This window comes from Pseudochaenichthys georgianus, chromosome 7 (genome assembly GCF_902827115.2).
Source record: "Pseudochaenichthys georgianus chromosome 7, fPseGeo1.2, whole genome shotgun sequence".
Taxonomy (NCBI): Eukaryota; Metazoa; Chordata; class Actinopteri; order Perciformes; family Channichthyidae; genus Pseudochaenichthys; species Pseudochaenichthys georgianus.
In genome coordinates this window covers 14598875-14625801 of record NC_047509.1, presented here as the reverse complement: position 1 = coordinate 14625801, position 26927 = coordinate 14598875, and the positions used below count along the sequence as shown (strand labels likewise).

At 41.1% G+C, this 26927-nt stretch overlaps 1 protein-coding gene across 2 annotated transcripts; it reads right to left on the bottom strand.

Annotated features, from left to right (window-relative positions):
- Positions 1 to 1359: 1359 nt before the first annotated feature.
- LOC117449128 (sodium- and chloride-dependent taurine transporter-like) lies at positions 1360 to 25679 on the bottom strand. Of its 2 annotated transcripts, none has more exons than XM_034086541.2 (14): positions 25481 to 25679; positions 21189 to 21418; positions 20968 to 21102; positions 12631 to 12865; positions 11926 to 12058; positions 11155 to 11289; positions 10287 to 10390; positions 10020 to 10144; positions 8555 to 8667; positions 7037 to 7174; positions 6499 to 6601; positions 4898 to 4998; positions 4585 to 4755; positions 1360 to 3056 (listed from the first exon to the last, which is right to left on the bottom strand). In XM_034086541.2, exons 2-14 carry the CDS (start codon positions 21415 to 21417, stop codon positions 2901 to 2903), a joined length of 1878 nt encoding a protein of 625 aa, XP_033942432.1. In that variant the 5' UTR covers position 21418; positions 25481 to 25679; the 3' UTR covers positions 1360 to 2900. The 2 variants fall into 2 exon arrangements, with proteins under 2 accessions (XP_033942432.1, XP_033942431.1); XM_034086540.2 differs by lacking the exon at positions 25481 to 25679 and adding an exon at positions 23223 to 23404.
- Between the last annotated feature and the right edge of the window lie 1248 nt (positions 25680 to 26927).

The following is a 26927-nucleotide window of genomic DNA, read 5'->3' as shown; positions in this document are numbered from 1 at the left end:
GTCAGGAATAGTTTCAAAGTAACTTGAAATATTTATTTATTAATATGATTTTTATTTTTGTTTAATTTATTATAAACTAAGAAATGTATTTCTTTTTATGAGAATAAAGTTCATTAAACCATAGTTGCTCTGGTGTCTCAACAGTGTTTTGTTTATTATGGCTATCCCCACACTAACCCAAAAGCGTGTCAACAGTTGGGTTTAATGCAATATGTTGTGTTTATTTCAAATTATAAAGACTTTTTGTAATATTTGGCAGCTTAGGTTTAGACTGCCTGGTTTAAGGTTATGTTTTTAGGACTTTAAAGCCCTATTGACAGTTTGACATTTTTTTTTGGAAACGTTAGTCAGATTACTGTCACACACTGGGTAACTAGTATTCTGTGTAAGATCAGTTTGGGACAAGGTGTCCATTGCAAATGGGGCACAACATGTTATTGTCCATCTGTTTAGTAAATCCAATATTAGAGCAGGAAATAACTATCAAGCGGGGTTTCTGATGAGATTTAATTGTTCACAACATTTGCCACACTTAATATGAGCCTGACAGAGATGCATGTGCTCTCCCTTTGCCATAATGCATTTGGAGCCCTTGCTTCCTCCTGCACTCATGTTGACCATCCAGGTGACGTATATTGAAGTGCAAGGGGGTTCAATGACTCGAGCTTCGGCCGGACGGTTGAACGGTTGAACACCAGAGACATGCCAGAATCACTCCTGTGGGGGAGATGTCAATGCAGTTTCCACCTGTTCCGGGGCATTAGATTGAGGGTGGGGACGTCACCCAGAAAAATTCACGCGAAGTATCAATGAGTGGTCAAAGGGGGCATTGGTTTTATTTGTTCAAATAAATAGTTGGTTCTTTCAGGAGTAGAATCAAATTAGTATTGAAAGGTCAAAACACATGATCGTATTAATTAAAAAAATACTTGATTCATGGGTAAAAACATCCAGCGGGCACTCTAAACCAGAGGGTTAGGGTTACGCAGTGCACATTTACTTGATATTCCATGTATGTCGGAAGACATATGATATTGTGTGGCAGTCTAAATCATCTGTGCGATGGTGGATATCCTTTTAGCAAGGAACTCCTCCAATATATGCAGTTATTTTTATGGCAAGAATAAAACATGTATTTAACAGTGTATTCTTGCTGTGGGCTTCAGGTACCAACAATACATTAGCTGGTTCCTAGTAGAACTTTAATGTAGATTCAGTGGAAAAATACAAGACTAAAGAGAAGAATGGCGCAATTGGGCATTCAAGAAGAAAAGCACATGGTGGTGTCATGTTCAGATGGACATTTCTCCACTTTTCAGGGATGCTAATGCTGCCGACATTCATATTAAGAGAACAAAATCCAAAGAAAAAAATGTTTATTCGTAATCTATATAGAAATGATGCAATGTGCATCTAAAAAGGGGACAACTGTGAGACAAAAATACTTTGGTACACTTGAATCTCCGAGATTTTAACTGACAAAGCAGCACAGTACTGTGGTGGCTCCTGCACATTCTTCAGATTGTGTATCTTACTGTGCAAGATGTTGCATTATTGAACATTACTGTAAATCTGTGGTGCATTTTGAGCAAGCGGAGAATTCCATTGCTTCAATGAATATTGCACTCTGAAAAATGTAATCCAATCTTACAATGTAATCAATATTTAGAAAGTTCAGTCAAATTAATTAATCAGTGATGGTGTTCAAATGATGTACAGTATAAAATTGTTACAAAAAGGCATAAGTGATTTACAAACATTTAAGATCTATGATACAAATGCTTAAATCGAACATTATCAACTAAAATCCAGTGGTAGATCTGTAGATCGCGTCTGCTACTGTAATGAGCACAACGGGAAAAGCTGTAAGGATTGTTAAAAGAAAGGTTTTGACTTTTTAAAAATTGTTCTCACAGATTTGGCTAAGAATGTTTGATGTCAGATTTCTACTCTAAATGTGTCAATGTCTTAGCAAGGCCAAGGAGACAACTAGATACTGTATATCAAAGTTTACAATATCAAAAAGTTAAAAGCTACAAATATTCCTCCTGAAATGTGTTGCAAATGCATCTCCAAATAGCTTGCAACAATATAAACAAATACTACAATAAAGGTGAAACGACATAAAGTGCAAAGAGAGGTTTCCATAAATGCACTATGACAGACTATAGTAGTCACACAGGCGGTGTACAAATACTCTAAAAATGCCACTTCCCTTTCCTCCTTACTTCCTCTGCTGTTTTTTGCTTGTTATCCTTTTTCTATTTTTGAGGGTGGACTTTCTCATAGTATTTGACCAAGGCCTTGTTTAACTTGTAGCCTAAAGGATGTCAAGCAAGATTAACTACACACTACATATTGCCATTTAACATGTTAAGGATTTCTACTCTGAGAGACAAGGGTACATTCATTTTCACTGCAGGGATGAACATTAAGATATTAAAAAAGATAGTTAGGGCTACAAAACAGTAACAATAAAGTGAGAGTGTTTAGACGTCTTTTCCCTTTTACATGGCTAATTACTCATTTAGTTTACTAAATTTAAGTGAAGTGAGAATTTTTCTTCTACAACACCGTAAAAGCAAATTCGTCATCTCTTCTCCGGAATCAACAGAAAGGTAGTAAACATTGAACATTTTCTATCTCAAAATACTGCCTAAACTGAGATCAGTGCCAGCTACAGCAACAACAATTGTAACAACAATATTGATATAGTAAAAAAAAATTACATGAAAAAAAAAAAAAACCATAACAATAATATATAACTTTCTTCATAAAAATCAAATCAGAGTATCTCTAACGTGAATATATTGGATGATGTAAACCTACGATTATCAAGGTTAGCAAGTATGATAATAACACAGAAAGCACATCAATGTTATTCCTCTCACAGAGAGCGCTCACATCATTGTTTCTACAATGGTGTGGGTGGGCTTGTTCAAGCCATTGGTCCCGTTTGCGTCCAGGGGCTGTGTCAGCTCGCTGCCCTTCACGCTGTACTCTTTCGGGCGAGAACTCACGCCTGACTTCGCCGGGGCCGCTACTGCTTTGATTCTCTGAGGAAGGAAGGAGACGAGAGATAGGACTAATGACCATCACAAACAGGGGCAGAATAATGCTCAGAATGTTATATTTAAAATGACAAACATCGCATCTGAATTTGTCCATGTTCAACATTTCAAGCCATGTTGATTTAAAATTTGATGGACATTTGGGGAGCAGGCTTCTTCATACTTTTACCAGGAATTGAGATGAAGAAAATATCTACACTTGCTCAATGTGAAGCTGCAGCCGGGAGATTAGCTTAGTTTGACAGAATGACCTTAAGCAAAGGGAAACGGATAGCCAGGTTGCTAAACAACCTCATGGTAACAAGTTGAGACTTTTGATGTGCCGCAATAACATGCAAAGCGACAGTCATGTGACCATAAGAGGTTGCCCTGGCTTGAACTATCGCATGGAGCTAATCTGCATGTTTACTGACAGCTGACAGTTTAGGGCTTGAGAGTTGAGGTAGCAGCTAGCCATAGCTACACATTTTCTGTATATCTACAAACTTTTTAGGGAGGATGGCTAGCTAGAGTTAGCTATTGTTTAGTTTGTTTCTCTCATATTTCTTTTTTCAAATGATGATTTTGTCAAAACTAATCTCAGTCAAAACAATTAACGGGCCGTCCACAGCGTCGACAGCTTCAATCTGCCCATTCACTTTGAATGGGGTGACGTCACGTTGCCTCGCTTTTTCGCCGAACTGAATTGTGGGTAGCATAGCGGTCCGTCTCCGGCGTAGCCAGCGCCAGCCAATCAAATCCCGTTTCGGAAAATCTGACAGCTCAAGCCGTAGCCAATCAAACCGCGTCTAAGCTGGGAGAGATATCCCGCCGTTCATTTCTATATTTCAAAAAAAGTTGGATGAGAAACTAATTATCGCCGTAGCAAATCACCCGGTTTTGTATGACCAGACCCTCTTCACCTACCGGGATACAAACCGGAGGAACCAGGCATGGAGGGAGGTGGCAGAGACCGTGTGTGAAACTGGTAGGTTTTCGCCTGTTTGGGGAGTTTATATATATAAATATTGCTTCCATAAAATCCCCGGGGGTTTTTGCTTTGTATGTCGGGGGCGGGAGATTCATGTGATTGGTTGTTGGTCGCGTTGCTTGAATAAAATCCCCAAGCTACAGACACGCCCAGCTCCAAGTTTTTTTTGAAGCTGTAGTGTGGACGCTCCGTAACACCTAACAAGATTTGTAGTCTTAGGGTTTTAAGTCCCATTTATGTTGAAAAATAGTGAAAACTAGCCTTTAGCTGTCTCAGTCGCTTATATGACTCTTTTACTTTGATTTTAATACAGATGTAACAAACAGTAGTTTAATTAGTGTGCTTTAGAAATGTTGTTAGGTTAGCTTTGGAAAAACCAGGCTAGCTGTTCACGCCGTTTCCAGTTTTTAATGCTAAGCAAAGTTTCAGTATTAGGGTACAGGTACACGAGTAATATCATCTTACTCTCAACAAGACCGCAAATAAGCAATTTAAAAAATGTTTTCCAACAATTCCTTTAAAAACACTATTTGTTGAGCTCACCTCGATCAGGGATCCCTCAGAATTTAAGATCTTGATGACCATCACCATAGGGATGCAGATCATGGAGGACAGGGCCAAAACCCAGCCAATACCGATGGCCCAGTCAGGGTACTCGTACACCTTGTTATAGGTCAAGGGCTTGTACTTCACCAGGGAGAAGATAAAACAGCCCTGAGAAACAAAAACATACTTCTTTTAGTACAACTTGTACACCTCCTTGTGACTTTGAATCTCCAACTATCAAGATGTCAACAACAATATCTTCATTCGACACAATCAAGTGAAACTTAAAAAGCTGTCGCTCATCTCTCACCATGCAGAGGACAGGTGTGATATAAGACCAGCTCCATTTCATCCATGAATTTGGTCTGTAGCCGATCATATCTTCAATTGCATCGTAGAAATTATCAACTCCTATCCAACACAAAGGGAACACAGAATACCATGAGTGCCAGCTTACATACTGGTATACACAAATCCAAAACATATCGACTTGAGTAATTATTTCATGCAAAAATGGCAGAAAAACGTTGCTACTTTTCATATCATTGTAAACTGAAAATCTTTGGGTTTTGGACTAACAGAACAAGGCGATTACTTTTTTTAGGATGGAAATCTTTCACAATGTTCTGACATTTTACAGACCAAATGATGAATCGAGTAAATAATAAAAATGCAAGTCGCTGAAAAAAAAAAAAATGGGAGATGTAGCCCTAACCTAACCTAACCTGTAGTTCCCCTTAAGTTACTGAACATTGTACAAGTAATACCATGTGTCTGTACTATTCCAGAGATATTTTTGTTATCGCAGACTGACCTTCATTCTACCCCTTATCTCTGCCATCTGCCCTTAGCTGCAGCATTTATATTTCCACTAAGTCCTGCACCATATAACATGTATATAGTATAAACAGTCTGGCTACTAGGTCATTATTCGTCCTTCCACGTTTATTGCAGTGAACTATGTGTGCTATTGCATTTTATAGTGTGCCTGATGTTTATTATTATGCTCCTTTGTACACGTTAACAATGTGTTCTTTTGTTTTGTTTTTAGTTCCTTTTTAACATCTGGCAAGGGAATACAGACAAATGTTAGTAAGCTTCCTTTGTGGTGCTGTTATAATAGCATCTTTCGTAACAATGATAGAAAACAGCTCCCAAAAGTCACTGGTTCCCAACTTTTTTTTTTTTTACTTTGTAATATGTTGCATATGTCTACGGCACATTAATCAAAGAGTAACGCATCTGTAATCCTGGAGGCCAGGAACATTGAGGCCAAGCAATTAAGATGGATTTGATTCATGTTTCTAAGGGACTATTGTTATAAGGACAGTATTTGTTTCTTAAAATGAAAACACTTCAGTCCGGGGATGGTACTTAGAAATGCAGAGACATTTCGAAAGGTAGGAAAGCTAAATTAAATATATTTTATGTTCCAAGCCACCTAACTCTGAGTCCTGGGGAGTTTTGGTGAAGCATACTTAGCCTCAGAGTCACAAAAGTGTACATATAGTGGCTTCATGTTTGGCCGATGCATGATTTATGGAATCAGATAGCAACACAATATCAGTAATGTGTTTATTTTTGGACAATGCAGAGTTGCTTTCATCCAAATTAGGGTTTTTACCTCATTAGGGTTATTATCTTCTTCCCTCATTAACAATAAAAGAATGGGTCTAGAGGGAGGCAATCCTGGATAGCCAATCTTATTCTAGCAGGGGACCAACACCATCCCCAACCCCCTCACCACGCCCCTGCATGCAGTTCAAGTTTTTAACTACTGATGTGTGACGAACCACAAGGACACCTTTGTTTACGACCAAAGAGATCATTTCTGCTTTTTCCTTTCTCAACTTTTCAGGATCATTCATTTGAAAAACGACGTTACAGAAAAACATAGTTGTGTCCACTTACCATAAACCCAGGCGACAGCAATGCATTCGAAGAATGCAACCCACAAAAGGCACACACCACTGGCTGCATAGTAGTCAAAGAGTTGAAACACATACATGCCACCCTAGAAAAAAAGAAAAGAAAGAAAGAAGGAAGAAAAGCGACATTAATTATCTCTCTGTTGTGTGTGAAACGAAAGAAAGTCAAAGCGATAGAAGAGGGTATAAAAGCAGAGTGGATGGGGGTGTTGAAAGCAGTGCACAAGAATGCTGGCACACTACCAACAGAGGCAGAGTTCAACAGGTGCTGAGACGCCATTGGAGCACAGTTAACTGCTAAATGGAAAATGGCATTCCAAATTGTTCCATTCAGACATACAGGATGTGAGCTGTGAATGTGGTAGGAAGCCATATTTGGTCGTAACAATGAGGCAGTCGAGAGGCAAGTGGAAAGTCTGTGGCGTTATCTCTGCCGTTGATCCGAATACACAGACTCTCTTTTTCCTTCCTACAGGATAAGCAGTAGAAACTCCAATAAAAGTGACTGTTGGTGAACTTACTTTTGTTACCATGGCGAGTCCAAAAAGATAGCTCATCAAACACATCGCAGCTATAAACATCTCCCGTCGGTAACCCTTCCTGAGGACTGCTGGATATAGATCCACAATGGAGGTGATCTGTCCTTCTACTTCAACAAACTGTGGGGACAAAAACAACTATTAAGTTCTCAGAAGTGTCTTTTTGTGTGCATGCAGCTCTTGTGTAGCCTCTGCAAACCAGTGATTAGAGAATGAAAGCTGTCTTTGTTGAGCAGTAATGATAATTTACACAGGGCTCCTCTTTGCAGCACTGGTGTGTTGCTACCAAGATGCAACAGAAACAAAACAACAGTACATCTCTGTTTCTGTCTCCCCATCTGTCTCCCTCTTGTTCCCCTTGGCCTCATCATAAGCTACATAATGTCATAACAAAATCATGAGATTGTTCCAATCTACCAAGAACACGCTCTTTTGTTGCATGAAAACCAAACAAAAAGCCCTTACATAACCGTGGCATGTATGTGTGAGCGACGTTAACAATATATAGCATTCAGGACTGAATTAATTTTATGGTCAAGAAACGCACCCACACACACGCACAAACAAACTGTAACTGGGAACATGTCTCATGGAAATAACCGCATGAGTATTTACATGTGCTCACATTTAGAGCGTTGGCCTGATCTCGCAGTTGGCTGAGAGAAGTAGCGGGCCATGTGCAGGACTGAGTTAGCACAGGAGTAGAATTACACTTGGAAGCAGGAAACGTGATCTGGCCGGCAAATCTCTCTATTGCACACTCGTGTTTTGTCTATGTAGATTATCTTTTCTTGATCAAGCTCAGTCGCAATGGTTTGCATGCAAGCCATCATAATGACTTCTACCAAGTACATGTTTGGCTTTTAACACGTATCATCTTCTAAAACTTAATTTGTGTTACTACAGGGCTTTAAAGGGAATTTAAGCCTCATCAAGTGCGGTCGAGCTTGATAGTAAAATTCCTTTGTGGGAAAAGTCTGCTTTTCTTGTCTGACAGTTATCTGATACCTTGGAGACGTTCGATATGGATCTGAGACACTTAATGTGTTTTACACATTGTGGATGGCAGGGCACTAACGCAAGGGACCTGGAAGGTATCCCTCTGAAATGAAACGGGCAGTTCTTTAAGGCTGCCATAAGCGATTATTTTCATTATCGATTAATCTTTAATTTAATTTAAAAATTAAAAAAAAAATTACACTTCTACACCAAAAAAAATCTCAGTTTCTAACATTCCATATCGATTTCTTTAAATGTCTTGATTTGTAAGTTCAAAAGCCAATGATATTTAGTTAAATATGATATAAAGAGATAAAAGCAGGGACTATGGATATTTATGAGGCTAAAAAACAGCATTTCTGCCATTTTTTCACAACTTATCCATCATCAAATTAGTTTGCGTTAACTTTTCCGTCGACTAAACATTGCAGAGCACAGATCACCAACTAATTATTCTGGACATTGCTTGACAGGAGCCACGGTGATTGTGAAAATACTGACCTGACTGTCGAGACCCAGAAGCAACAGCATGACAAAGAAGAGCACGGCCCAGAGGGTTGGCATCGGCATCATGGACACGGCTTTAGGGTAGGCGATAAAGGCCAGACCAGGACCTGGAGGGAAAGCATAGCGGGGATGGGGAGAAGGGGAGGAGAACAACATTAATATCTGTATTTTATTCCAGCTTGGACGACATAGGGGAATGGAAAAATGTGTGTTAAGATTGAGATAGACAGGCCGAGCATGGTCTGGCACTGCCAATAATCAAAATCTATGGTTGGCTTTATGTACTCTTGTAAACTATAAGGTTTTTTTCATGCTTTAGTGCCCTGTATTTTATTAATAACATTGAACCTTACGTTTTGTCTCTCTTTGCACTGTAGATATTACATTACTGCTTCCTGTAATGGCCCTTCCACTGTAAATGCTATTTATAAAAAGGTCCTGTTCATACAGTACCTACTGTATTATAGCTGCTTTATATTGTTTATATCACATATAAGTCCATGCACTTGAGCATCTGTTTGCACTGCTAAAATGCTAATATGCATTTCTGGTACTGTGTGCAATAACATCCAACTGGAATCTAATCTAATCCCAACAAAGCACATGAGGATTTCAGCAAAGCCACATACCATTACAACAGGATTCAATGAGACACAAAGTCAGCAATCACAAACTAGTGCCTCAATTGAAGAGCTGAGCAAAATGCCAGTTCTACATCAAACATATTCTTAATTTCATTTGTTTTAATATATATTGTGGAATATTGTGAATGTACTCACTAACATGCCATCAAAGAAATACTGTAATTTTTACTCAATTATAGTTTGAATGTACATGATTATATTCCAGTTTTAAAGAAAGCAAAGAGTGTAATTTGAAACTGAACAGAGCGAGCATGCTGAAAGAAGGCGCATCTCCTTCAAAGTCCCCAGAGTATAAAGGAAGGCAGAAACAGAACCGGTGGCGTCCACTCGGGAGATCCACAGTTGTTAACAGTGCTGCTGGTGAGAAATATCACATCATGGTGCCAGTGCACTTAGTACATACAGTACAAATCTTCTTAGCAAAGTCCCCTGGTCAAGAAGATGTAAAGCTACTGAATGAAATGAGTGGGTTGACTGTGGGACATGAAGACACCTGGTGCCATTGAACACTTGAAGTAGTGATGAGGTCTTTAACCATGCAGGTCATTGTGTAGCTAAAACACACAGCACCAATGCCATGTAATCTGTCCGCAGAAAAGGTGCAACAGATTTCACACTGAAGTAACAATTCTGTTTCTTTTGAGGCTTTTAATCAAGGAGTGTGCAATTGCCGATACCTCTACATTTCAGCATCATCGTTTTGAGACTTGAATTAATAACTTTTTTTAAATGTGCTTGGTTTTGAGTTTCCAATTGTCTTTTTTGTTGGCAACAGTGCCCACCATCACTGCTGCCATCCCCTTGGACCCTCGTACCTGACTCTGCCACATCGGCAATGTCCACCCCTTGTTCTTGTGCCATGAAGCCCAGGACGGAAAATATTGCGAAGCCAGACACAAAACTGGTACCGCTGTTGAGGCCTCCCAGCAGCAAACAGTCCCTATGTCACACATATGTCATGGAGGTTGTTAATGAACACAGGTGGAACCGAAGTTCCCATTTTCTATTCACGCAACCGTCTCTGACACGAGTTGCTGTCACTACTACAGTCCCACTCCCCCCCCAGCGGAAACACTGCTCACCTGTAGCAGTTGTATTTGTATTTGTTGTAGCTCCCCAGGGACGTCATGGCTCCCAGGCAAATGGCGTAGGAGAAGAATATCTGGGTTCCCGCATCAATCCACACCTAACGAGACAGAAGACAAGTACGCTTTCATAATGTGATCCAATATTGATGACGTTAAACTGTGAAACAGAACCAGTCGGGTCCGCATCAGCGATTCACAGCTTGTCAACAGTGCTGCTGGTTAGGAATATCACATAAGGATGCCAGTGCATTTTCAGTATGATACATAGAGTCCAGTGCAAATCTTAAAAGCAATGTCCCCTGATAAAAAAATATTTTAAAGCTACTAAATTACATGAGCAGGTTGGCTGTGGGGCAGAAACACGTTTCTTAACACCTGTTATGAAAGTGTTTTGGAAATGTTATCATGAGCTCCATACTAGTCAGCTTATCGAAAGTGATTGCTCATATCAAGAAGGCAAACATTTTAGAGCAAATATTGATTTTTTTTACCACATGAGATGAATACATCTCTGTTTTTCTTATCTCCACCACAATCTTGAGTGTAAGGTGGGCCGGAGGGACAATTGATTGAAATTCCACTCTTATTTGTTTGGTGTGGGAGCGGGAGACACACCTGGCAGAGATCTGCACTCAACTGAGCGCACTTTTTACAGTTTTATCTGAAACCTCACATACTCTATGAAGCTTGGTTAAATGTTGTCCATTTCAGCTCAGCTTTTGCACAGAGCACATGTGGGCTAGCCTATTGAGACATGTCGGCTTGGTTTTGTTGTTAATCCAATCACTCGTGGAAAAAATAATGTAATCGAGTTGCATAAAAAGTAAAAACAGAAAAACAGGAGAAGAGTTTTTGATCCTACCTCTGGGTCTTGTAGGCGGGTCAGGTTAGGGTAAAGGTAGAATTTGATCCCTTCAGATGCCCCAGGCAAGGTCACTCCACGCACCAACAACACAATCAGCATCACGAATGGGAAAGTTGCGGTTATGTACACCACCTAGAAAGGACAAGGAAGTATCAGCCAAAAATACTGAGCAACACTTATGACTAGTCACCCTTTAAATATAACGGTATAGACAAAGCTTCATTTCTAGGTTCTCATTTCTAACTGAATGTCAAAAGAAACGTTGTCCATGTTGTCTGGCGAACATTTCCCCTCTTTTCCCGAAGTATTTTGACAAAGAAAAAGTAGGTAAGGTCTGGGAAAAGGACTTCTTTACTGTCACCAGAAGTCATGATGAGGATTTGAGATGCCCAACAGAGCATGAAGCAGTACACTACAGAGCATAAAGGCTTCACGCTGATAAACACACAAGAGCTCCTTAATAGAGTTAATCATTTTCCTCACAGAGCTCCTCCTGTTGGCTCCCGCCCAGTTTCAGAAACACAGAGAGGGCTAAAGGAGTGGCAGTCAACTGTTTACAGCCGACAGTGAGTCTGGCCAACAAGAAACTTTCAGGACAGCGCAGTGGCTTGTGTCTCTAAACCCACCAAATTAACAGCCCTCCAAGCATGTGGCTTTTCTCTGAGCAACAGTGTTTTGTCACTGATTTATCGGGGTGAAAATGCCAAACAAAAAACAGCACCATGGCAACGCAATAAGTACAGGATGTGTCTGTGTCTCAGCACTCACTTTCCCAGTGGACCTGACTCCCTTCCAGATGCAGAAGAAGCAGATAACCCACACTGCTAGGAGACACAGGGCCAGGTCCCACTTCACGGTCCCGATGTCCTCAATCCCAGAGGAGATGCTCAGGACGTTGCGTCTGCAGAGAAAACACAAGTCAGACAGATAAATGACTGTCGTTCTGTGCTGTTCTGCTGCTCTGGCCTTTGTGATGACACCAAAATGGTGAGATAGATATTTGAAAAGAGTCTTTAGGGCTTTTAGGTCTAATGCTGCATAAACACTAGTCTGTAAGAGGCATTAAGTGTGATGAATCAGATGATTTAAACGTGACTCAAAGCAAACAAGCATTTACAAAGACATTTCAAACACATTTACTCAAGATAAGTCTTGTCAGTGTTACTTTAGTGTGTGTGTGTGTGTGTATGTGTGTGTGTGTGTGTGTGTGTGTGTGTGTGTGTGTGTGTGTGTGTGTGTGTGTGTGTGTGTGTGTGTGTGTGTGTGTGTGTGTGTGTGTGTGTGTGTGTGTGTGTGTGTGTGTGTGTGTGTGTGTGTGTGTGTGTGTGTGTGTGTGTGTGTGTGTGTGTGTGTGTGTGTGTGTGTGTGTGTGTGTGTGTGTGTGTGTGTGTGTGTGTGTGTGTGTGTGTGTGTGTGTGTGTGTGCGCGCGCGTGAGTGCGTGCGTGCGTGGCATGCCATCAGTGAATACTCACTCCCAGAACTCAGTGACGGGGGAGGTAAAGTTGGTAATGTTGGCTGCTAGCCAAAAGGTCTTGTTCTTGCGGACTGTGTCCTCCACACAGAATTCTGTGTTCCAGGGCTGTTTGCATTTCGCCCAGGGGAGCTCCGGCTGAAAGCTGTGAAACAGGTAGTACAGTCCCCAGGCCAAGATCACGATGTAGTAGATGTTCAGTAGAGATACAATCACGACAGAGGCATAGCCAATACCTGCAGAAAGGAAGAAAAGAAAGCAGATTTTAGATAGAGATAGATTAAATATTTATGATTTAGATTTGTGTGGATGCATTCGATATGTTTCTGGTCACCATATTATGTAAGTCTGATATTCACTGTCTTTAAAGAGCCTGTGACACGAGTTTCCCCCCATCATCCAAACCCATCAATTTGAGTATATTGTCCCCTTGAAAACCGTTACTGAACTGATTTTGGATATTTGTACTTTGATAACCATTAATCTGCCCTTCAATGTTGACAATTTTCTGGATCTTCTCGGGGATTCTTCAAGTCCCGCCAATTGATGTGTGACGTCATTGCGGGCACAGCGCTCCAGCTGCACCGTTCAGGATCCCAGCATCTGCATGTAAACCTTTATATATATACAGTCAGATGTAAACGCACGATGGCGCACAGCAGCAAGCTCAGACAGCGATGACAGTTTAATTTTGAACATATCTGAGAGCTCATATGAGGCTGAAGGATCGGTTTATGTTGTATCTGTTAGAAGTTTAGGAATGAGGTGCGTCAATATGGGCGATCATATGGTCATGTAGCCAGTGGTGGAATGGGACTAAAAATCATCCCGGTGTAGGTACCAGATGTGTTCGGGTGTATTTCCGTCGCATCCGTCATATTTTACGGCAACTCAAGAGGGCCATGATGGTCAAATTCCGAACATTTAAACATAGCTGACACTTCATTCTTTACTTTGTCCGTTATTATATGTAGAAGATTATACCTTTTCTCCGTCATGTTGTTTCCATAGCAACAACTTCAAACAGGCATAGCCTACACTTCATTCTTTACTTTGTTCGTTATTATATGTAGAAGATATACATTTTTTCTCCGTCATGTTGTTTCCATAGCAACAACTTCAAACAACAACAACAACAACAACTAACCGCTAGCTGCAAAGCTAGCATCACAGCCACTGCTCCGTTTTCAGAGACTTTGCACACGTTTTTCACAAACATTTTCACACGCTAGGAGTACTTCCATTCGCTTCGTCTTGATCTGTAGACAGGGGCGAATCTACCGGGGTCGCATGGGGTGGCAACTGCCACCCTAAACAATAGCCTTGCCACCCCAGCTGCCACCCCAGTTGGCATCTTTGTTTTGAAAGAAAAGTTGTGGCTCATTGGACATTTATGAGAGAAAGTCTCTAATGTCCGAGTGCAAGTGAATGCAGCACAAGATGCACGTCATGTAACCCCTCCCCCGGTCCTGGCGCGAGAGTGGAAATATTGGTGGCGAATTCACTTGAACGGGGGACGGCGAGAACCTTTCGGACCCAAGCACTGAAGGAATGAGGTAGTTGCGGTCTACAATGACAGAGAAGAGAATGTCAAGTTTGGCTGTACTCAGCATTGAATCAAAACGCACTACAGCTGTTGATCTTAATAAGTTTGTGAGGCGTTTTGCTGAACAAAATAGTAATCGCCGCATTCAGCTGTAATAGACATGCCAACTTGATGCTCTGCTCACGGATGACTCGATGAGAATAACAAACTGTTAAGATGATGACCTTGTATGCGTGTATATATTTTTTTCTTTGAGGGGGTCTGCCCCCAAAAAACAGTTTTAAGTCCTGAGAAAGTAAAATAAGATGGTGTGTAAAACTACACTGCCCAGCCAACAGAAAGTAACCACTTTGATTTAAAGGTGACATGTCATGCTTTTCCGGTTAGTACCCGTCCGCTTGTGTGTTATGAAGGTTTTTATGCATGTAAACGGTCTGCAGAGTCAAAACCCTCAAAGTACACCATGTAGCGAGTAAAACTCTAACACAGAAAATACCTCCTCAAAACGCCTCGTTGGAGATAAGTCACTGTCCATTTGATTCTTCCGGGGACATCATGATGTCTCAATATCAAGCCACACTTATTGTTTTTACTTCGACTGTGAGTTTGTGTGTGCTCAGGGTGAGTTTGGCTGTGTTTCGCTGTGTATTGCTAAACAAGGAAATCACACCTCCACGGAGCTTAACGCGATTCACAACGTCCCGACCAATCAGAGCACACTGGGCTCACAGGGAGGGGGGGGGGGCAAGAGCTGCAACGAGCCGTTTAGTTGATAGAGTGAATACTGCTGAATACACATACTTTACAGAGATGCTGTATGCGAAACCAATGTGAGTTTGGAAAATTGCACAGTATAAATCTATTCTAGTAGACCACAACAATGGAGCGGGTCTGGTGGAATAGCACCCATTGACTAGAGTGGCCGCGATCGCTAAAAACGCCGCAGCGCAGCGCAGACGATCCTGGTGGGATTAGGGGGTAAGAGTGAGACAAACTCATTCAGTTATTGTTCAGTTAAAATTCATTAAATTACGTCTGCCACATTATATATGTAAGGCTTTACTGATGTGCCACAATAATATCACCTATGTGATTGAGTTAAAATATTAATATTGTGGCTTTCCAAGTTAACATTGATTGTAGGGGTGTAACGGTTCACAAACATTTCGGTTCGGTACGTACCTCGTTTTTAGGTCACGGGTCGGTTCGGTACGTTTTTGGTACAGCAGAAAAAATTATCACAAAACATTAAAACATTTTTTTTAATTATTATTAAACTGTGACTAATGTATTCAAATAAATACAAAATATAGTAAAATAAACATTAAGGTGCAGCATTTCGATGAACTGAAATAATCTGTATTTGAACTGTACTAGTACCTAAGCAGCCAGCTTGACATTAGGACTTGCTTGTCATTGTATTTTCATGTTGTTTAAAGAAAGATGAACTTGTCCACATTGCTTGCTGAAATGGCAGATCTGCTGGCACTAGCAATGTCTCCTGCTGTGGAGAACACCCTCTCGCTAGGGACAGAGGTAGCAGATACAGCCAGGTAGCGCTTTGCTAACATGGCAACATAAGGATATTTGGCGTTTGTAATAGCTTTGGCTCAGTCTGAACTTTCTGCGAGTGGTGGAGGCTTACATGCTAGTGGGAGTTGGGTTTGCACTTCAGTCTTTTTTCTTTTGGTACCGGTGATATTCACGTTCGGGTGATGCCTTTTCAAATGAGTGTTCAAGTTTGATGTATTGCCAGCCGCGTAACCAATGTTAGTTGAACAATGCCGACAAACAGCTTTGGTTCGGTCCACCTGTCTTTGTCCGTCATCCTTGTACGTAACTGCGAAACCAAAATGTTCCCAAACCGGAGACTTCAATGATGCTGGAGGATTTTCGAGCTCAACTTTATCTGCGTTCGCCATTTCGACAGTTCCTTAAATTACTGACTACATTTGAACGCATCCCTGTGATCAGCTCTCATAGTATGCCTCTCGTCCAATGAAATGACTTGGTCGCTCTATGATATATACCTGAGATTACTTCCAGAAAGTTGTTCATGTTCTCAATTGTTTACGTTTAACGCTATATTCGTTCGGTACACACGTGTACCGAACCGAAGGGCCCGTACCGAATAATTTCCGTTACACCCCTAATTGATTGATATGATTGCGATTTAAATCAGCATATACTTCTGTCAGGGGATGCCACCCCTCAAAATCTCCTGCCACCCCATGAATATTTGTCTAGATCCGCCCCTGTCTGTAGATGTGATTTGATGTGTCCCCCAACTCTTCTCCAAAGTTCAGATATTTAATAAAATACCTGAATTTTCATGCCCAAAGCCAAGCACTAGGCCCTGGGTAAATTAAGAGGCTGATCTCGGGCACTTTTGTCCACTTTCCCTGGTGGTAGAAACTCAAGCCAGACATCCCTGGAATCGTCTCAGAGAGTAGATGATCGGTGGGGCCTTGTTTTTACTGAATGTGAATGTGTTTTTTTATGGGGAATTCAAATATGAGCTTATTTTTAGGATTTTCGGAGACTTTGCACACGTTTTCACAAACATTTTCCCGCTAGGAGTATGGGAGTACTTCCATTCGCTTTGTCTTGATCTGTAGATGTGATTTGATGTGTCGTGTGTCTCCCAACTCCTCTCCAAAGTTCAGATACTATATAAAAATACTAAAAGGTAAATAAAACATGAAACATAATGACAAAATAACAACCTGAAAGATATGTATTCTATCTACACATTTCGTAATTATCTAATCTAGTGGCCTTATAAAAGTGTTGGCTAAAGTAAAGCAGAATATATATATATTTTTTAATTGTAAATAATTAGAAACATTATTTATGTGCACAAGTACATGGGACCCCACCATAGCACCCCACACATAACAAGCTGTCCCGAGTTCCTCCGGCTGCAGTTCCGCAGACGGCCGGTGTGTGGCAGCAGAGCGCTGGGAGCAGAGGGAGGTGAGTAGACGGATATGAAGGATGACGGGTGTGACGGAAATACACCCGAACATATCTGGTAGCCCAAACACATCTGGTACTGACACCGGGACTCTCGACCGGCCCACTTCGGTACCGCTAGTAAATTGTCAACGGGGGGAGTTGGGGATGTCAGGGGCGGCGGATGCTGTAGATAGTAAATGTAAATATTTGTGTCACTGCATCCTGGTAAAATACAAATATAATGTATAATGTCTATGTCTTTGACCTTAGCGCTGCTAGCCACCTGTGCCCTGTACTACGAAGCCAGTTCAACAGACCCTGGATATGTTTGAGTAACAAACAAACTAACAACAACAAACTAACAAACGAGATCTCGCTAAGCGGTCCTACTACGCTGGTTATCAACTCGGTAAATCAAGCCAGGGTTTCTCTCTCCAGATGAGAGCGCGTTCACGTCTAAGACACGAGTGGATCTGACTTTAATTACATTTGACTCGAGTGTTTCGTCAACATAATGTGTTGCTTAAAATAATACTTCTGCATACAGTATGTGACACTGTAAGTGTTGCACGGCCAGATGAGGCTGGAGAAGCTGACTCAGATAAGAAAATATATGATATATTATGATATTATATGATCGATGATCTGATTGATGATGTAATATGAATGATAAGTGCGACACGTCGGCGTCTTCTCTGCATACGGCAGTTTAAACTGTATTTCCTTTATCCTGTAATATGACTTGAGAGATTTAAAATCCGCACACTGAGTTGATCTCTTTTCTATAGACGCCGGAGGCGGGCAGCGTCAGGTAAAAAAAGTTATTTAGCCTTCCCAAACCTGAGCCTCACGCGCCGCCTATGGGGGATGTGCTAGTGACTTATCCGACCGGCCCACTTCGGTACCGGCCCATCGGGATTCGTCCCGATGGCCAGTCCGCCACTGCACCCAGCCCACGTAAACTGTCAACGGGGGGAGCCTCGCTGCGGGGAAACGGTGGACCTAGTGTCCCGATCGGAGTGGGAATAATAATAATAATAATCCGTGCATTTTATCCATTAATTTCCCCAACATTGTGGTAAAAAAAACACACGTTTAATCCACGTTGGTGTACTGCAACTACAAAAAGCATCGGTTTGTTTTCTCATCAGGAAATGCAGACCGGCTCAAACAAACGATTTGTAATCATCATCCTCACGATCATTTAATGTATCATATGTTCGCCGAATTGACATGAAAGCACTAATAAATGTAGTTTCATCCACTTGAGTTTACAACTACAAAGATAATCGATTTGTTTTTATATCACATCCTACGGGAGGAAATTCAGCAGCTCCGATTTTTAATCCTAATGTAATCATCATCTTCACCACGATCATTTATGTTTATGTTCGCCGAATTGACATGAAAGCACTGACAAATATGAATATACTGTAGTCAACTTCATTAAAACGTTATTAGCGTGCCTAAACTCAGTAATTCACCATTTCTACGCATGACAACACACTTTGTCCGTGTTTTGCTCTCTCGCCGCACAGTGAAGCGTTCCCGCATTGACGTCACTTCCGGCTTCCCCCAAAACTTCAAAATGAGTCGAAGGAATTTCCCCGCGATGTTCGAAATTATAGATATTTAACGGAACGGTATCACTTTTTCTTTTTTAAACTGACGGTTCGAGATTACTAGTAGCGCAATATTTCATTGCACAACAGTTGTTGGGATGCTGTCACAGGCTCTTTAAGTTCTGCTTTTAGTCTCTCAGTGGGTATTGGGTAATATCAACAATAGATTCAGGTGCTAGTTCTCTGTGGATTTGTCACCGCAAGCAACTCCTTTCACAAACAAGTAGGGGTGCAACGGTATCCGTATTTGTCCCGTACCGTCACGGTTCGGCACATGCAGTCACACGACGAATACGCCTTTTTTTTACGAGTGGGAAAAAAAGTGTCATTCAGGGCAGTATCCATTACACTATTTATAATCCAGGGTACCGAACCCGTACAGAACCGTGACCCCCAAACCGAGGTACGAACCGAACCGTGACTCCTGTGAACCGTTACACCCCTAAGTAGTATTGTTATCCATTGTTATAAAAATAGTGATTATAGCCGATTTACCAGCAAGCAACATTAGTGGTTTTACATCTTGCCTTGCCCCTTGTCAGAAGTACAAGTGTACTTCTGACCACACCATCAGTAACTCTGGGTGTGGTCAGAGCTTCAACTTTCAAACAGAGAGGGCAGCACAGCACAGATTTTCTGCCCGGTGGGAAATAACCCTTTAAATGAAAACTTGTGTGAGGTGGAGATTGTTGCTGAACAACTTAAAAGGAAGGCTTTCACACTTACTCATTATCAAGTCAAATTAGGGAAAGCTGCCCGAACTAGACTCTGCTATCTTACTGTTATAATGTTGTTAGTGTTTTAACGCTATTTTTAGATGACTTTGCCACGAACCTGGACACAGAAATCCCAGTACTGCTCAAGAGTATTTTTAATCTCATCATCTCTGTTGCCCCCACTGCCTTGTTCCCACATACCAAACTTGAACTGATAGACAAGTCAACGCTGTGACAGGTGTGTGTGTGTGTGTGTGTGTGTGTGTGTGTGTGTGTGTGTGTGTGTGTGTGTGTGTGTGTGTGTGTGTGTGTGTGTGTGTGTGTGTGTGTGTGTGTGTGTGTGTGTGTGTGTGTGTGTGTGTGTGTGTGTGTGTGTGTGTGTGTGTGTGTGTGTGTGTGTGTGTGTGTGTGTGTGTGTGTGTGTGTGTGTGTGTGTGTGTGTGTGTGTGTGTGTGTGTGTGTGTATGGACTTGACTACGTGTTGGAGTGCAGGGAGTAAAGTCATGAATTTCACTGTGTGCTAAAACATGTGAAGGCGGGAGGGAAAACATTTGGAGGATTGTGGTTGGCTAGTTTTGCTGCCACTTGTGGACTTTCTCTACTGTGCCAGACGCTGCGCCATATGGACAGACAGCCGCCTCAGCGTTCCTTGAATAGCGGAGACCATCGGCAGCTGCTAGAGATCCGGTGAGGCACAGCTTCCTCTCTCTTCATGTCATGTCCCGTGTGTGAACATGAGTAAAGGCGTCACAGCAGCTGCTGAAGGTGCGGGACCTCTGTGCTTGTCTTCAGCTGTCAATCAAAGGTTAAGGGTTGTACCCAAGAGTGCCTTAAAGTATCAGTAGCTAATTGGTGATCTCAGGTCATGGGACAGGTGAAGGACCCTGACAACTCCCACAGATGTCATACACTATTCATATCACTTTATAAGCTAGGAGAAAACAAGTGGATCCGCATTGTCAACAAATATTATTACGTTTTTATGCAGACTCATTGCTAGGCAACCTTGTGTTTCTTTTGCTTGTCTGTTTCCATGGCAACTCATCAATCTACTCGGTCACAAAATCTGCAATCCAACAATGACTTTATGTTTTGGACCGCCTACTCTCATGTTCCATACCCTTGTGTTAATTTAAATAGACGTTAATGTGCATGTGTGCATGAATGTAAACATGACCGTGGATAAATCATCCTCCAGGTACTCTCATTATTCCTGCTTTAAATGTAGTGTTTAGTGTCCTTTACATAACACAAAGCATCCTGATGAAGTAAGACTGGTCCACTTACAATGTTAGAAATGGGGAAGGACACCTTCAGAAGAACATGATGTCAACTAAGGATGAACTATTGACTAAAACAGAAAGAAAACCAGGGCAGCATTCTTGTTAGGACAAATTAAGCTTTTACTCAGCGAAAGATTTGGCTTGGGGATGCATAGCCTCTTTTTTTCTGTCTGTGTGTGTGAGAATATGTGCAGTGTTTATGCTTGGACTGACCAGTGAAGATGGGGCAGAGCTTGGCCCAGCAGGTGATCCCTCCTTCAGACGTGTACTGGCCCAAAGCAACCTCCAGGAAGAACACAGGCAGGCCGCCCCCAAACAGGAAGATGGTGTAAGGGATGAGAAACGCTCCTGGGTAATGGGAATGAGACGTATTTCAGTAACAATTTGTGTTTTCTGCTTAACACTTTGTTTAACATTAAGTATCTTTTGCCTACCTCCACCATTTTTATAACAAAGGTAAGGAAAGCGCCAGACGTTTCCTAATCCAACAAAGCCTCCGGCCACGGACAGCACAAAGTCGAGCTTACTGTCCCACTTCTCCCTCTGAGGCGCCTTGCCTTCAGCCTCATCCTCGGCTCGCGTGCCCGGGCTCTTCCCCGGTGAAGGTTTAAGGGTGTCCTTGTGAAAGTCTTTTAAACATTGAAGCTTCTCTTTTTGTGCCATGCTGTGGACGGTAAAAAAGGAAAAGGACACGCAAGATGGAGAGAAAAAAAAAACAGAGAAACAGAGGTGAATTGGGGTTAGAAAAATATAGGGAGGAAAATTAAGATAATGCTGTCTCGTGATTGCGTAACACCGTGCTGTGTAACCACTGCATACGTGATATTATGTTGCTAATCTTGCTTATCTGAACAACTTGCTTATCTGAACAACTGATGCAGGAAGGTCATTCAGACAAGAGAAATATTTTGTTAATTAAAGCTATTGACAAGGATTATCCAACAATGTAGAGCAAACCCACTGTGTTTGTTTTTCTATCTTAATAATTTAATCTATTAATCAATACATCTATCTTTAGAAAAAAACATCTTAATGCCTTAAACTGTATTGCCAAGAAATCGCACAATTGGCTAAACCACCACGACAATAGCATGAGCACATCCACAATTTGATAGCTGTTGCTCGCTGGTTTCCATCTCATTCATGGTGTATTTTTCTGCTCAGAGGGGGGCACATTGTCCCTGAAGAAAAAGGAAGGGTATGCTTGGACACGATGCAGGACTTTAAGACCTCACCTGACCCTGAAGAAACGTTTTTTTCTTAGCTTTCTCTTGTGCTACCGTATCAGCAACGAGTAGGTCCTCCACAATCCAAATTTAGAGAAAAAGATACCCCTCTGCATTGCTAAAGCCCTGGCTGCTTTCGAGACGATACAGCGGCTTAGGTTCACTAGCGTGTTTACACTGCAACCCGCCGTTCCAAGAAACACAGGATTTAGCATCACTTGCTAAAGTATCTTATTTCCCCGCATGAGCCAAAGAAGAGAAAACAAACCCCTTAGAGAACAAGAATAATTTTGGAAGTTGTGAAGAAACTTAATGTGATTTATGGTCCCAGCTATAATAAAGCACAAAAAGAGTAATTGTAACATACAAAATTAAATGTAATACTTCCTCTTCTTTTAAGAGAAGAACTGAGCAACATCAAGTACTTCCCGTAACTTTTGCGAGACACAAAATAAATTCAGACCATGTTGATTGTTGAAGCTCAAATAAAAGTACAAGTTGTACGAAAAACTTTCATGCTTCGAAATCACCACCCTTGAGATTTGCTCTTCATTCGTTGTTGAAAAATGGACAGCATGTCCCTTTCAGGATTGTTTACTTCTACCAACAAACACATTAAGACTGTAACCTCACATTCCTACCAGAAACTGTGTTAACCTAACCAATACTTAAACAGCAGCCCCTCCATGCACACTGCGCCCCATCATTTTGTAGGATTTCTCTCTTCCTGTTATGCATGACAAATCAACTTGAACCGCTTTCCATTCTCAGACCTCCTTACATAACTGGATCAGTTCTTGCCCACTTTGTTTCTCATCCTGTTTCTCTATCTCTCTTTATCTCTTTTCCCCTCGTCTGCTTAGCGTATGCTTCCACCTGCCTGCATGGTGTTAGGAGGCTGCCGGCCCGACAGATAAGATTTAAGACAAACTGTCCTTGGGATTTAAACCAGACATACTTAGCTACAAATTCCTTAACCCAAAAAAAAAACAAAAAACAAATATTCTATTGAAATCACTTACTCTTCCTAACTAGACATCCCGTCAAAATGAATCTCAACAGTTTTGTTTCTATTCGTTTAACCTTTTAGCACAAAAATAGACTTGTTCAACATTTATTCATCCATGACAGCATTACACCATTTAACTATTTAAAGCCCATTAATAAAAGAAAACTTGACATATCACATGCAAACCCTGAACAGTAAAGTCTCCTTTCAGTAAAGCAATTTAGAAAACTTACATTTCCTTCATGGCTGCAACTATGTATAGAGTTCCTCTCCCTCTGCTGTTACCATTCCTCTGTACTGAATGCCTTTATGCCACCGGTCACAAGAAGTGAAGCTGACAGCAGGGCCCGCCCCTTTTCTAAAAACAATTAAATCCAAAGTGGAGATTGGACGCAGCCTAGCTGTGACAGACGACTCAGGTACCAACGCGGCAGACTGTACATTTCCACTTCCCACTACTCCCTGCCCACAAACATACACACAGCCAAGTGGTGGGGGGTGAGTATGTGACACACACACACACACACACACACACACACACACACACACACACACACACACACACACACACACACACACACACACACACACACACACACACACACACACACACACACACACACACACACACACACACACACACACACACACACACACTTCTATTTCATGTCGAAGACACAGAGAACAAGTTAGAGGCTTGTCCAAGACTGGGGGTCGGCCTTGAATTATGGTCTTGTACAATTGAATAAAATGAAACTGAAGGCAGCATTGAGAGTTCAAGTGCTTCAGTGATGCAAACTCATCAGCAGTAAAATAGGAGACACTGTTTCATAACAAGTCCCTAATAACATCAACACGCCACTCTCAAGCATCTTTGTGAGAAAACTATTTTTATTCAAGCGTATGCTGTGATAAAACCTGGTATGTGGGACTATTCGAATCACTGGTCCTTCATTCTTTCATGACATGTAGTTTGTTATCTGTGAAATGTAAACGAGTACTGCATCAGTTTATAACAACTCCTAATAAGGAAATGTGTGCCTCTCTCTGCTCGTCCATGAAACTGTATAGATACCATTCACTGCTCAGAGAGCACACAATGGCTGTGCAAAGGCTGGCATGCAAGGTTCAATTAAAAACTGATACATTCCTCGGCAGGATTTGCACAGTTAAATGAGGGGGACAAGGATCAGCTGATGGCAAGCTGTCATTTGAGCACTTCACAGACACACTTGTGACACCTCTTAACTTTGCATGACGCCATTATCCATCATGTTTAGTTTGGTTTCATGCCCTGTATACTATTTTTGGTTACATAACCTTTGATAGAGGCGGTCTAATCTATTATGCTTATGCAAGCGATCACATGATTTGTGTTTTGAAGGAGAAAGAAAAAAACTGTTTCATGTGGGTTATCCAGATACACACAGAGTTACCCTTATAAAGTTCAACTTTCCATACTCATAGCTTACAAAAAGCTTTAGTTATTGTTGAATGGTGTATTGTTGTTATATTGTTGAAACAGTTCAAACATTTAATATAATTTCACACTAAAATGTTCAACTATAGACTGGGAAAGTCACATTTGACGAGAAATACTGGTTAAAATGATCCTGTATATTAGAATCTACTCCTTATTTTTGCATGGTGAACCTCAGGAAACCCCTCAAAGACACCCCCAAAGGCCCTATGACCCCGCTTTTCTTTCAGCACATGCAGCTTAAAAAGAAGGTGCAGGTCATTTGTTATCCTGCTGACCTGGTATGTATCAGTTTTTGGATTGGGTTTAAGAAAGGACAACATGAATCAATCATACACTGGACAGGTTGCAGACAGAGGAAGTGGGTTAAGTATGTCCAACTAATCACAAGATATAAGCTAGTAGTCTTAGTTCATCAGACGCCCCTTTAGCTTTGAACGTTGCATACATGAATCAATTCCTTCATTCATTGTGGGTGTGGAGGGTGAACGGGTACCTGGACTCTGAAGGAGATAATAACCACATGTATTTACCCCATACACAGTAGGCTACAGACAGTCTATGCCCTAAACACATCACATGGCGCTTTGAAACCGGGGCTGCTCCTGAACGCACCATAACAGACCTCCAAATAACGATCAAAGAGAAACGGGTTGCTCTGTAAACACAGGAAACCGGTTCAAAGGCCAAAGCTGGGGTTTTGTAATAATAAAAAAAAATCAATGTTGCCTAAATTGTTTTTAAAACGTGTATAAACGACAGTATTTAAGTAGGACACAGCTTCATGTCAAAGAAAAAGAACAATGTGGACAGGAAATAAATCCGCGTACCTGATGTTTAACATCAAAACAGGACAAATTACAATTCAACGCAGCGTGGTTTTCTTAAATCAATATCTTAAAAACAGAAACAGATGTCTACTTTAGTTATTCTTGCCGTTAAAAATGAAATAAACATTAATAGGCTATTCGTAATTTCCTGAATTGATACGTAAAGAAGATGCCGATTTACCTTTCCTTGTGGTATCAAGCAGTCTGTTGTTGTTCCTTGTTTTGTAGCCTCCGTTTTAGCACTGAGTGAAATGAGGAAATCTATTTTTCTGTGAGACCATTGTTTCTACAAGCTGGTGCGCGTTTAATATCAGTTTGAGTGGAAAATCACCAGAGTCTCCATGCATCAACTTCTTAAAGCGACAGCCTCCCTCCGTCCGCCCTACCCTTGATTCATAACAGTCTGTCACCATGTATACAGCCTATATCTCCAGAAATAATCCATCACGTAACTCATGTTCTCATGGCACGATTGGCTGACATGCACTTGCAAAGTAGTCGCAGGCAGTACACATTTAGCAGACACGTTCAATGTCTTAAATTAAAGTAGAAGTCAAGTCCAAGAATTAGTGATGTTCCTTGTATTAAGTCAAATTATCTTTTTGAGTATAGGCTACACATTTATTTGATCTTTGTCTATTTTTATTTTATATTTTTTTATTTGCTTTATTTGATCTTTTAAAAAATATAATAACAAGACCTATATCTTTAATATTATCTGTATTATTGTATTATTTATAAGCATGCTAGGATTTTGCATTTAATTTAGCACAACACTGCGCCTTAGTGCAGCCCCACAGAGATGCATGACTGTAGACTCTTTTAATCTTGTTTAGAATAATGTAGTTTAAACAGTCAAAGTGACTTTTCACCACTTGGCAAAATCAGCTAAATGTTATCATAAAAGATTGTTGTGTTAGTGCGGCTAAACAGACGACTACAGATAATTGTTTATGTCTTGTGCATACACCAGTGGTTCAGTGTGGTTTATGTCTTCATCTAAGCCAGGCATTATGCCAAACAAACAGATGACAGTTGAAGCTATTTGGGGATGTATTTATAAGATATGGAGCCAGAAATTAAGACAAATAATTGATTGAACAACGTTATGAAGAAATTAAACACACAATCTCTTATCAAACTTAAAAAAGGAACGGACTGTTTGTTTCTTATTTCAATGCTGTGTTTTTACGTGCACATTTCCTCATTAGCCTTCGGAGCAACATTTCATGTCAGTGTTGAAAAGCAAAGTGTGTTTCAAAGCCACCCAGCCCCCTTGAGTTTCGGTGATGGTTTCTCCTCACAGAGAACAAAAGCTCTGTCAGCAGGACAACTGCTTTCTGGTGCAGGGAGCGAAATGGCCAGGAAACAGGAAAGAGAAAACAAATTCAAGTTTGGACGCTCACGGTTTGTAACTGTGACAAAGACCAACCTTGAATCTAAAGTAGCTGAACAACTGCAGGGGAGAGAAAGCTTTATCTGACTAGTATCATCAAGTTATAATAGCAGGCCAGCCCACAGAGTAAACATCCTGATCATTATGATAGAATCCTCCATGAAACATGGCTGTTTTTCAATGCTCATATCGCCATAATCATGTTTAGAGATCATGCATCTTGTCCCAAGCT

Bases quoted from the DNA above. Each gene is read 5' to 3' on its own strand.
- LOC117449128 (XM_034086540.2), bottom strand. The intron at 21,103-21,188 runs GTAGGCAAAAGA...CCCATTACCCAG, and splicing joins TTGTTATAAAAATGGTGGAG to GAGCGTTTCTCATCCCTTAC. The intron at 4,756-4,897 runs GTGAGAGATGAG...TTTGTTTCTCAG, and splicing joins TCACACCTGTCCTCTGCATG to GGCTGTTTTATCTTCTCCCT.